The following is a 13,196-nucleotide window of genomic DNA, read 5'->3' as shown; positions in this document are numbered from 1 at the left end:
CTTCCTCCACCAGCGCCCCCCCGACCCCCCTTCCTCCACCAGCGCCCCCCCCTCCACCAGCGGCCCCCGACCCCCCCTCCTCCACCAGCGCCCCCCCCTCCACTAGCGCCCCCCGACCCCCCCCCTCCACCAGCGACCCCCCCTCCACCAGCAGCCCCGACTCCCCCACCGTGACCCCGACCCCCCCTCCACCAGCGGCCCCCGGCCCCCCCACCCACCGCGACCCCAAACCCCCCCTCCACCAGCGGCCCCCGAACCACTCCCCCGACTCCCCTCCACCAGCGGCCCCCGACTCCACCAGTAGCCCCCACCCTCCCCTCAATTACTCAGGGCTCTATCTTTCTTCCAACCGTCTATTTGTCTAATCACACATGAACTTTCCGACCCCCAGATGTTGCAGAAAATGTCAGCCGAACGCGAGCGGAGTGTTACCTGCAGCAAAGCCCAGTCCTCACTGATCAGCCACTCGGGGCTGTCTGTCCCGCTGTCCACAGGAGGCTTGGTCAGCGTGGGCAGGGGTTTAGCGAATGGCGCCTGCTGTTTCATGAACATGTTCTTCTTCTGATCTTTAGCCTCGCGGCGCATCTTGAGCATGCAGGGCGTCGACCTGTCGAACAGTGACCGCGGCGGGGTGACTGGCTCTCCGTGTCGAGCTTTCTTGAACTTCTTTCCGGCAGCTGCATCAACAAAGGTCAACACGTGAGTTGCGCTTTCCGCAGGCACAAGAAGCAACGCTGGACGAACGGTTTTAATACAATTGGCCACCAACCGCTCCCGCTCTTTGGGTCAGCCAGCTGCTGTGGCGAGGGTGGTGGCTGTCTTGCTCTCAGATCACCAAGACAGCATTTACAGCACAAATACAGGCCAACTGCTCCGCGCTGGTGTTTATGCTCCACGCGAGCCTCCGCCTCCCCGCACCACCCTACTTCATCTCACCCCATCAGCATATCCTTCGATTCCTTTCTCCCTCATGTGTTTATCTAGCTTCCAATTAAATGCATCTCTGCTATTCGCCTCAACCACTCCCTGTGGTAGCGAGTTCCACATTCTCACCACTCTCTGGGTAAAGGAGTTACTCCTGAATTCCTTATTAGATTTATTAGTGACTATCTTATATTTATGGCCCCTAGTTTTAGACTCCCCCACGAATGGAAACATCAGTATACCGTTGTTGCCGACTAGCACAAGACACTTGGACGCTTCTTTCCCCTTCCCCGCCGCGGAGACCTCACTTGGCGTGGCTCAATTGGGGAACGCAGAAAGCAGGGCTCGAACCCAAGCTCAGCTCTTGCTCGTGTTTGAATGTTGGCGCTCCCACACTGCTACACCACATTTTTATATTAAGTACGCCTTTCTCTATTTACCAATGAGAGTTCTGTAAACCAAGCTTTTAACCATTTAAACTGGAAATATGTTGCAATATTACCTGTGATGCTTGCGACGAGTTCTTTTCCAAAATGTGATTTATACATGCATGTTTACACTGCATTTCGACCATTCATTCAGTTCAAGATTGGGAGGCTGCCATTTAACTGCAACTGTCTCGTAGAAATATGTGAAGGGAAGAGGCTGTTTGGACCCTGAGAATATGTTGGAGACTGGTGCTAGGGGACACAGGCTGATGCTTAGAGGAGGGAAGGTGCAATGACAGATTATAGATTTACACAGAGGATGGTGAATGCGTGGGATGGACTACCCTGGGCGGCAGATGGCGTGGGAACATTTAAGGGAGGATAGGATAGATGTTCGAGGGAGTGGATGATTGGGAGCGATGTTTCTTATAAGCTGCGCGGCGCTCCAGGGGTCCCACACAGCCAGTGAGCCGGCTTTTAAATTGAAAAAAAAACACGCACGCGTGGACTGTTAAAGGGGCCATGCAACCCGTTAAAAGGGCCGCACAGCCCAAAAATAAAATGACAGGAAACACTGATTGGGAGGTATTTGTTTTTGGGGCTGGTCGGATGGGCTGCAAGGTCTCTTTTCCTGTACTTTCCTATTTTCCTATGCTTTTTACTGAATTACACGTCAAGTTTTATTTGTTTTTTTTAAAGTGGGTTTAAAGGTGCTCAAAATCTTACAAAAGGCAATAAAGTCCCATCAATATTTCCTGCACTCACCCACGCCAATTTACTGCTCTACTTTAGTTGTTCACAGTGTCTACTTACTACCTCAGAAGCACTATCAAGAGTGAGGCGGTTAAGTGTGGACCCCTTTATAGATCAGCATTTGAATAACATAAGAAATTGGAGCAGGAGTCGGCCATTCGGCCCCTCGAGCCTGCTCCGCCATTCAATAAGATCATGGCTGATCTTCTAACTCAATTCCACCTGTCTGCACTATCCCCATATCCCTTAATTCCCAAAAATTTACCGACCTCTGTCTCGACTTTACTCAATGTCTGAGCCTCCATAGCCCTCTGGGGTAGAGAATTCCAAGTTTCACAACCCTTCGAGTGAAGAAATTTCTCATCTCAGTCCTAAATGGCCGACACTTTATTCTGAGACTGTGACCCCTGGTTCTAGACTCCCCAGCCAGGGGAAACATACTTCCTGCATCTACCCTGTCAAACCCTGTAAGAATTTCATATGTTTCAATGAGATCACCTCTCATTTTTCTAAACTCTAGGGAATGTAGGCCTAGTCTACTCAGTCTCTCCTCATAGGGCAATCCCCTCATCCCAGGAACCAGTCTGGTGAACCTTCGTTGTGCTCCCTCCAAGGCAAGTTTGTCTTTCCTTAGGTAAGGAGACCAGAACTGTAGACAGTACGCCAGGTGTGGCCTCACCCAATGCCCTGTATAATTGTAGTAAGACTTCTTTACTCTTATACTCTAATCGCTTTGTAACAAAAGCTAACATACCATTTGCTTTCCTAATTGCTTGCTGTACCTGCATGTTAACTTTCTGTGATTCAGGTACAAGGAAACCCAGGTCCCTCTGAATGCAAACATTTTCCAATCTCTCACCATTCTAAAAATATTCTGCTTTTTGTGTTTTTCCTACCAAAGTGGATAACTTCACACTTCCCCACATTGTATTCCATTTGCCACATTCTTGCCCACTCAGTCAGCCTGTCTATATCTCTGTGCGTCCCCCTCACAGCTTACTTTCCCACCTAACTTTGTATCATCAGCAAACTTGGATACGTTACACTCAGTCCCTTCATCTAAGTCATTGATATCAATTGTAAACAGCTGAGGCCCAAACACTGATCCTTGCGGTACCCCACTAGAAAAAGTCCTGTTTATTCCTACTGTTTTCTGTCCATTAACCAATCCTCAATCCATGCTAATATATTACCCCCACTCCCAAGAGTCCTAATTTTGTGCAATAACCTCGTGTGGCACCTTATGGAAAGCTTTTTGAAAATCCAAATCCACTGATTCCCCCTTATCCATCCTACTAGTTACATTTTCAAAAAACTCTAAACAGATTTGTCAAACACGATTTCCCTTTCATAAAACCATGTCGACTCTGCCTAATCATATTACGATTTTTTAAGTGCCCTATTACCACATCCCTAATAATAGATTCTAGCATTTTGCCTACTACTGATGTCAGGCTAACTGGCCTATAGTTCCCCATTTTTTTCTCTTCCTCCTTTCTTAAATAGCGGGGTTATGTTTGCTACCTTCCAATCCTTGATGACTGTTCTAGAATCTAGGGAATTCAGGAAGATCAATACCAGTGCAGCCACCATCTCTGCAGCTACCTCTTCAGTCCAGGGGATTTGTCGCCACTTAGTCCCATTAATTTCTCCAGTACTAGGGACGGGTTGCACCTCAACAGGACTGGGACCAACGTCCTCGCGGGGAGGTTCACTAGTGTGGTTGGGGAGGGTTTAAACTAAATTGGCAGGGGGGTGGGCACCAGCATATAGAAGTAGAAATGAGGAATAAGGTGTATAAAGGAGGGAGAGTGTTGGATAGTACTAGAGAAGGAAGTAGTACCATATTAGATAGGAGCAGACTAAGAAGGACTATGAGGAATACAAAGACAGGTTCGGAATGCATGTGTGTAAACACACAAAGTGTGGTGAATAAGATCAGTGAGCTACAAGCACAATTAGCTGTGTGGAAATATGATGGCAATAACGGAAACGTGGCTTAAAAATGGTGAGGATTGGGCACTTAATATTCACGGATACAAGGTGTTCAGAAAAGATAGGGAAGAAAAAAGGGAGGTGGGGTGGTAGTGCTGGAAAGAGAGGATGTCCTTTGGGGGGGGGGGGGGGGAGAAGGAAAGAAAGAAAGAAAGAAAGAAAGAAAGAAAGAAAGAAATAAAAGAAAAAAAAGAAAGAGAGAGAGAGAGAGGAGAGGAGCAATTCTGCAGGGAAATCACAGAGATGTGCAAGAACTATAGAGTGGTGATATTGGGGGACTTTAATTTCCCAAATATCGATTGGGATAATGCTAGGGTAAAGGGAAAGGAGGGGGGAGGAATTTCTGAAATGTGTTCAGGAGAACTTCCTTGGCCAGTATATTCTCAGCCCAACTAGGAAGGAGGCATTGCTGGATCTGGTGCTGGGCCAGGTCGACCAAGTGCCTGTGGGAGAACACTTGGGTAAGAGTGATCATCGTATTATAAGGTTTAGATTAGTAATGGAGAAGGGCAAGGAACAATCTAAGTAACTTCTAAATTGAAAGAGGGCTAACTTCAATGGGATGAGAGGGGATCTAGCCAGGGTAAAATGGAACCAAAGATTGACAGAAAAAACTGTAATGGAACAATGGGTGATCTTTAAGGAGGAGATGTTTCAGGAACAGGCTAGGTACATTCCAACAAGAGGGAAGGATAAGGGAACCAAAGCAAGTGCGCCTTGGGAGATAGAGAATATGATGAAACAAAAGAAAGAGGGTGTATGATGCATGTCAGGTGAATTCTTCAAGTGAGAAGCAGGCCAAATACAATAAGTTGAGAGGGGAAGTGAAGAGGAAAATAAGACCAGCAAAGAGAGAATATGAGAATAGAATGGCAGTTAACATAAAAGGGAACCCAAAAATCTTAAGTGGGTAGTAAGAGGCAGGGTGGGACCTATTAGGGACAAAGGTGGTGATATATGCTTAGAGGCACAGGGCAAGGCTAGAATACTTAATGAGTACTTTGTAGCAGTGTTTACTAAGGAAGAGGATGCTGACTAAATATCGGTAGAAGTGGAGATGGTAGAGGTAATGGATGGGGTAAAAATTGATAGACAGGATGTACTGGAAAGGCTGGATGTGCTTAGAGTGGATAAGTCGCCTGGTCCAATTGGCTTGCATCCAGGTTGCTAAGGGAATTGGGGGAGGAGATAGCGGAAGGGCTTGCCATAATTTTCCAATCTTCCCTAGATGCGGGAGAGGTGCCCGAGGATTGGAAAGTAGCAAATGTGACACCCTTGTTCAAGAAAGGGTGTAAGGACAATCCTAGTAACTACAGGCCGGTCAGTTTAACATCAGTGGTGGGTAAGGTTTTAGAAACAATAATCAAGGAAAAAATTAACAGGCACTTGGAGAGGTTTAAGTTAATTAAGAGCCAGCACGGATTTGTAAAAGGCAGATCATGCTTGACTAATCTAATTGAATTTTATGATGAAGTAACAGAGAGGATTGATGAAGGGAATGCAATGGATGTTGTCTACATGGATTTTAAGAAAGCGTTTGACAAAGTACCACATAGAAGGCTGGTTAACAAAATTGAGGCTCATGGAATAGGTGGGTCAGTGGCAGCTTGGATAAGGAATTGGCTTAAGGACAGAAAACAGCGAGTTGTGATAAATGGTTGTTTTTCAGACTGGAGGATGGTAGACAGTGGTGCCCCCAAGGGTCAGTGCTGGGGCCACTGCTTTTTTTGAGATATAATAAATGACTTGGATATTGGAATAGAGTAAAATTTCAAAATTTGCCAATGATACCAAACTTGGAGGTGTGGCAAACAGTGAGGAGGATACCAATCGACTGCAACAGGACATAGATAGGCTAGCAGAATGGGCAGATGGAATTTAATACAGAGAAGTGTAAGGTGATGCATCTTGGCAGAAGGGATTGGGAGAGGCTATATAGACTTAATGGCACAGTTCTAAAGAGTGTGCAGGGACAGAGGGACATGGGAGTTCATGTGCATAGAACTTTGAAGGTAGCAGGATATATTAAGAGTAGTTAGCAAAAGTATATGGGATCTTGGGTTTCATAAATAGAGGTATTGAGTACAAAAGCAGGGAAGTTATGTTGAACCTTTATAAAGCTCTGGTTAGGCCACAACTGGAGTATTGTGTCCAGTTCTGGTCACCACACTTTAGGAAGGATGTGAAGGTCCTTGAGAGGGTGCAGAGGAGATTTACCAGAGTGGTTCCGGGGATGAAGGATTTTAGCTACACGGTTAGGTTGGAGAAGCTGGGGTTGTTCTCCTTGGGGAACAGGAGGTTGAGGGGAGATTTGATGGAGGTGTCCAAGATTATGATGGGTTTGGGTAAGGTAGGCAGAGAAAGGCTGTTCCCATTAGCTGATGGTACACGGACTAGGGGGCACAGATTTAAGGTTTTGGGCAAGAGATACAGGAGGAAATGTAAGGAAGAACTTTTTTTTAATGCAGCGAGTGGTAATGACCTGGAACTTGCTGTCGCCGAGGGTGGTGGAAACAGAGACAATCAATGATTTCAAAAGGAAATAGGACAGGCGCTTGAGGGAAATAAACTTGCAGGGCTATGGGGATCGAGCAGGGGAATGGGACTGACTGGATTGCTCTAGAGAGAGCTGGCATGGACTCGATGAGCCAAATGGCCTCCTTCTGTGCCGTAATGACTCTATAACTATGTCTTTACTAATACTGATATCTTTAAATTCCTCATTCTCTCTAGACCCTTGGTTCCCCATTATTTCCGGAATGTTTTGTGTGTCTTCTACCGTGAAGACAGATACAGAGTATTTGTTTAATGTCTCTGCCATTTCCTTATTGCCCATTATAATTTCTCCTGTCTCTGCCTCTAATGGGCCCACGTTTACTTTCACTAATCTCTTCCTATTTACATACCTATAGAATGAATGAGATGTGACAAGTAATACACGAGCTGCACAAAGGAACCTTTCCTTACCTGATGGATCCATCTTTAGCCTCTTGTGCTCCTTGCGGACGTAAACCGGGGGCAGTTTGGACTCCAGAATAGGAGTCGTATCGTACATCAGGCACATTACTGGATCCATGTAGATGTCATTGTCATCCTGGGGTGGAGTTGGAGGAGTCCAAATCTGCCACAGATAGAAATTAATGTGACCAACTCACTCTTTAAAAAGGAATTTGAGTCTTTGTACAATTAAAGTAGTGTGTTGTAACTCACAGGCATTATTTCAGTCTGACCATCCTGACCTTCTTTCACATATTCCTTTACAAAAAGAAATATAAACAAAATGATGATTAAAATCCTCTCCGATAAACAGCACAAACCATTTCACGATAACCTTTTCATTAACAAGTGTTTCTTTGTACATAGTAGCATTACATAATAGTTACAGCACAGAAACAGGCCATTCAACCCAACTGGGCCGTGCCGGTGTTAATGCTCCACTCGAGCCTCCTCCCACCATTCTTCATCTAACGCCATCAGCATATCCTTCTAATCCTTTCTCCCTCATATGTTTATCCAGCTTCCCCTTAAATGCATCTATGCTATTTCGCCTCAAGTACTCCCTGTGGTAGCAAGTTCCACATTCTAACCACTCATAAGTACATAAAAAAATAGCAGGAGTCGGCCATTCGGCCCCTCGAGCCTGCTCCGCCATTCAATAAGATCATGGCTAATCGTCTACCTCAACCCCACTTTCCCCACAAGAACATAATACCTTCTGGATAAAGAGTTTCTCCTGAATTCCCTATTGGATTTATTAGTGACCATCTTATATTTATGGCCCCTGGTTCTGGTCTTTCCAGCAGAGACAATCGAACCCCCCCCCCCCCCCCCGCACCACATGTTGAACACTATTTCTTGATCGATGGGCAGGCATGTGACCTGGTTCTCAGCTCTTGCCAAAGACTGGCACTTGGCGCAATTGGTGGCACTCTTGCTTCAGGGTCAGGCTCCCCTCCAAGGCTCTGGCACAGAATCCGTGCCAACGCTCCAGGCAGGCACCGAGGGAGTGCTGCATTGTCAGGGGGAGCCGCCCTTCACGTGTTAGACCCCAAGCTCCGTTCTGGATTAGGTGGATGTTAAGAAACCAATTGTACGATTCAAAAAGGAGGGGGTTCTCCCAGCAACACCAGCCAACATTGCTCCCTCAAACAATGCCACAAAAAACAGTGAGCCGGCATTCAGCCAACTGCTGATGGTTGGATCTTGTTGCGCGCAAATTGGCCGCCACACTTGAAAGTGGTTCACTGTCTTTCAAAGCACTTTGGAATGTTTCTGGGAGGCATGTTGAGGTGCTACATAAACACAAGCCTTTCTTCCCCCACCCCACAATTAACTACAGCCTGGGGAAGAGATTCTGCTCCTCGACTCCCCAAGGTGGTTCAGCTAAGATAGGAAACAAAGTGTGCAACATCAAGGACCCGCATCTCACCACGCCTTGTACATTAACGAACTGTTTATAAAGAGAGAGTTTAGTTTGCAACAGTAGGTACCTTATTGTATGCATCCTCCCGGCTGTAGGTGAACAACACATCGTTTTCTTCATCCTCTAGTTGCCTCTTCTTTTCCTCCTTCAGCGTGTGCAACCGTCCAAACTCCCACACTCGCTTAGCGGCTTTTACCCGATCCTGACACAGCCAGAAATGACATGAGCTGAAGTTGTTTGTCCCAGCACGAAAATGCAGTCCTTGTCAGGGTGGGAAAAACTCCCAACAACTTTACTTCAGAATCTGTACATTTAATTTGGTTCTTTCGTTTTAGATCAACAACGTCTGCTGTACTAATGGTGCAAGTTATACCCATTGTGACCACACCAAATGTAGCCTCCGTGCCTGGAAGCTGATGTGTTAGTGTGCTGGTCTAGCAACCCAGTAGCCAGAGGTCGGTTCAAATCCCAGCATGGCAAGCCATGGATTTAAATTCAATCAATCTGGTAATTTGTTGGTTTGGCACCAGAGAAATGATCATGAAAGCTGTGGAATTGTTGTAAAAACTCAAATGGTTCTTAATTATTGATTCATTCAAATACAAATTAGATAGGTTAATATTTTGGGATACAGTATATGAGTAATTTGAGACATGACGCGTGGGGAGTGCAGCGAGCTCGGGAGGAACAGGGGACTCTGGACCTCTGGTTCCCAAAGCTCGCCACCACTGGGGGTTTTCCTCGCCTCATGTCTGGGTCTGTTGTGGACTCTATTAATAGAGGTTAATCGCTGTGATTAGTCAACAACTCCATTATTGTTGTATCGTGCGACTACCGAAATGGGAGAAGGCGAACTAGATGGGCCTTGGTCTTTCGTCGTTTTGCAATTCCTGTGTTCAGAGAAAGGAACCGGTCACCCCATCCCCCGTACCCAGTCTGGGCTGACATATGACTCCAGTCCAACACTGTGTTTGACACTTAATGCCTTTCAATTGACCCAGTTGTAAAAACAAATGCTGGAAGGCTCAGCACCACCATCTCAGGGCAACGACTGTGGCCTTGCCAACCTCACCCACATCCCAAGAACAAATTAAAAAAATTAGAATAATTCTCATTCTGGTAGTATTAGGTACAAACTGCAGGGAGTTTCATAAATAATAGTTATACATACAAAGGCAAGCGGTCAACATCTTACTTACCTCAGGTGGGCGCTGCTCTGCTGGCGTTATAAATGCCTGAGTCAGCTCCAGATAATTCATTGCATATTTTTCAACTGGTGTAAGCTGCGAAGTAATTATTTCCATCAGTATACTAGTTCAAACTGGGGAAAGCAACAAAAACACTTCCATTATACATAGCGCACGTGTGCTTTCTTCACTTCCCTTGGAAATGACTGGGAGCAATCTATTTGTACAAACGCTTAACGTGTTTGTATCAAATTCCCCTCGCCGTTGTTTTAATGCACTTCGCTTTACATGGGTTGGTGCCTCTGTTAAAACAGCGGGGAGAGTAGTTCAATGTGAGCACATTAAGGCTGCATACGATGACATCACTCCCAGGCTCAAGTGCTGAAAATCTCCAACTACAAAGAGGAAAATTTAACTTGGCTATAAACTGACCTTCAGAAGCAGATTATAGAGAGGCTCGCCTGCACCGAAGAGTTAAGAGGGCAGTGGTGTCTTGTAATGCTGTACTAATAGTGGAGCTATAGAACGCAGATTTATTGTACCAATTTCCCAAGCGTGAATTCCCATAAATGTCAGCTTGGCTCAGTGGGCAGCACTCTCGCCTCCGAGTCAGAAGGTTGTGGATTCAAGCCCCACTCCAGAGACTTGAGCACAAAACCTTGACTGACACTTCAGTGCAGTGCTGCACTGTCGGAGGTCCTGTCTTTTTAATGAGATGTTAAACGAGACCCTATCTGTTCGTTCGGGTGGACGTAAAAGTTAACGTATCACTACTTGAAGATGAGCACATGGTATTAAGCTGACAGAAGTTGTGCATTTGTAAATGAACTTGCATTTATACAGCGCCTTGCAGAAAAACATCCCGAGGAACTTCAGAGTGGTAAGGAAAACTGGACATGGAATGCCTCCTCAGAGGTGGCTGAAGTCACCACCGCCAATGGTGAAGCAAAGGAAGGGGGGGGGGGGGGGGGGGGTTCACAAGAGACAGGAGCCAGAGAAATGGAGAGTGTGGAGGTAGGGCTGGAGGAAATTAGAGTCAGGAAGGGCTGAGGCTCTGGAGGGATTTAATCACATGGAACAGGGTTTAAAACCCAAGGCACAAGCAAGTAAGAAAATTACATATGAGCCAATTGCAAACTAGAGTATTTTCAAAAGACAAGATTTCCGATGGTTTGAGACCAGCAATCCCCATGTAGTTAAGACCAAATCAGAAGTATGAAAGTAAACTACAACACACAAGTGGCAAAACCACAGGGAAATAAAAAGGCCTTAAAGTTTACTTTCTTAAACACTGTATTGATATCGGCCCCATTGAGATATAACAATCGGTGAGGTGCTGCCCAGTTCTAATTCATCATTCAGAAATATTAGGCAATTAATTGTGACCAATTAAAGCGTTGAAACATGCTTCATACTGAGAGACCGTGAACAAATCCTAATAGGATTGGCATGCAGGCATAAAACGCCAACAACACAGGGTCAAAAATCATCATTACTGCGGCACCTGGTGCCTGCCAAGTGTTCATTGTTCATTTGCAAGGTTTTCAAACAGAATCACAATTACGCAGTAATTATTCAAATCCAAAATCACACCCACTCGCTTAGAATTTTTCCAGCACTGGGATTCTGGGTACCAGATTCTGGCCAAGAATGATTTGAATGCCGGTTAATCTACACATTGGTGCACGGATTTAAGCAGCGAGTGCTTCAGTAACTGGATGCAAGGGCAGTGTAGCAAGAAACATTGTGCACCCATCAAAACGCAGGTCACACAGTTATTCAACACTTTATTCTGAAATGTGTAATTTAGCTTTGTGGAGGAGAGGAAGGTGTCAAGGTTTATTGACACTAATAGATTTTGTACAGTGCGCTCCACTGGTGCTATTCTGTTTGTTCAAGATAAAAGCTCACTGCCAGTCACCATGACATGGATCAGACTCCTCTGGGGCCAAATCAACTCCTCACCATAACCAGTCAATAGGAGGCGTGTATTCGAGCGCGCGTCTGTCTGTCTATCCTCCTGCTCAAACCTAAATTCACACGCCCCCCCCCCTCCCCCAGTGTTCACACTGCCCCCCCTCCCCCCCCACGTTCACACTGCCCCCCCCACGTTCACACTGCCCCCCCTCCCCCCCCCACGTTCACACTGCCCCCCTCCCTCCCCCCCACGTTCACACTGCCCCCCCCCACGTTCACACTGCCCCCCCTCCATCCCCCACGTACACACTGCCCCCCTCCCCCCCCCACGTTCACACTGCCCCCCTCCCCCCCCCCCACGTTCACACTGCCCCCCCTCCCCCCCACGTTCACACTGCCCCCCCTCCCCCCCCACATTCACACTGCCCCCCTCCCTCCCCCCCCACGTTCACACTGCCCCCCCTCCCTCCCCCCCACCACGTTCACACTGCCCCCCCTCCCTCCCCCCCACCACGTTCACACAGCCCCCCCCTCCCCCCCCACGTTCACACTGCCCCCCCTCCCTCCCCCCCACGTTCACACTGCCCCCCCTCCCTCCCCCCCACGTTCACACTGCCCCCCCTCCCCCCCCACGTTCACACTGCCCTCCCTCCCCCCCCACGTTCACACTGCCCTCCCTCCCCCCCCACGTTCACACTGCCCCCCCTTTGTCAATACACAGCAGTTTTGCGTGTGTAAAATAGCAGATGTGACGTGTAGCTCAGACGACTAACGTGCACAGTGAGAGCAGTATAAACTCAGCCTAAAATACTGAACTCCGCTGTGACCCACTTATTAATCTTTCCCTGAAGTAAAGTTACAAATTAGGAACAATTTATTGTAGTTAACTCAATCACAGGGAACCAACTGCCCCTGCAGGCTAAAAACAGTTTCAGAAAATTCTGAGCAGTATATAATATTCTGTATTACCAATTGTAATGAATTTGCAAGGTTGCAGGCGATATTTAACAATAGATATGCTGGGATATTGTTGATCTAAATCATTCTCTGGGTTGTAATATATACCATTAGATAGATGTGCAGAGAACACCCAACCGGCTTACATTTTAATACCCCGATTGCACAAAGTGATATGCAGTAAACTACCAGCAGCACTCCTCCACCACCCCGCCTCTCCTCCACCCACAACACTGAGACTGTAATGTATATACCTTCAAGGGGGGAACTACTTTTTACAGCTCATGTATACTGTAGTACCGGCAGTGACCACACCTGTATATAGCACTGAGTAGTAATCTGTACAGTTCAGTTCCAGAGTGAGCCACGTTGAGTAAACACCTGTTGTACCGTTCTCCGCAGTCTTGTGTCTTACTACTGACGGACACAACATTGGCGACGAGACAAATTCGATCCTACCTGCAACTCTGCATCACCTCCCAGGGATTCGTTCCTGGAGACCAGTAGATTGGAGGTCAAGGCCAGAGACACGGGCGTCGACCACGGGCAACCGCCCAGTCATCCAGCAGAGACTCGAGAATTGTGGGGGAGGCTGTTGAGAGCCAGGCTTGG

The 13,196-nt window shown here is 47.0% G+C and overlaps 1 protein-coding gene across 9 annotated transcripts in view; it reads right to left on the bottom strand.

Annotated features, from left to right (window-relative positions):
* The window catches only part of ep400 (E1A binding protein p400), a 164,821-nt gene that overhangs the window by 33,420 nt on the left and 118,205 nt on the right, over positions 1-13,196 (bottom strand). For all 9 annotated transcript variants that reach the window (XM_086011917.1, XM_086011920.1, XM_086011919.1 and 6 more), the window contains 5 exons: positions 9,723-9,806; positions 8,591-8,725; positions 7,311-7,355; positions 7,068-7,221; positions 433-677 (listed from right to left, as the gene is read on the bottom strand). In XM_086011917.1, the coding sequence (XP_085868043.1) occupies positions 433-677; positions 7,068-7,221; positions 7,311-7,355; positions 8,591-8,725; positions 9,723-9,806 (663 nt within the window). The remainder of the gene's footprint in view (positions 1-432; positions 678-7,067; positions 7,222-7,310; positions 7,356-8,590; positions 8,726-9,722; positions 9,807-13,196) is intronic.

The sequence above is a fragment of the Somniosus microcephalus genome, chromosome 19, assembly GCF_052327205.1.
Source record: "Somniosus microcephalus isolate GS21.2 chromosome 19, FLI_Smic_1.0, whole genome shotgun sequence".
Taxonomy (NCBI): domain Eukaryota; kingdom Metazoa; phylum Chordata; class Chondrichthyes; order Squaliformes; family Somniosidae; genus Somniosus; species Somniosus microcephalus.
This window is presented reverse-complemented; position numbering and strand designations above follow the sequence as displayed.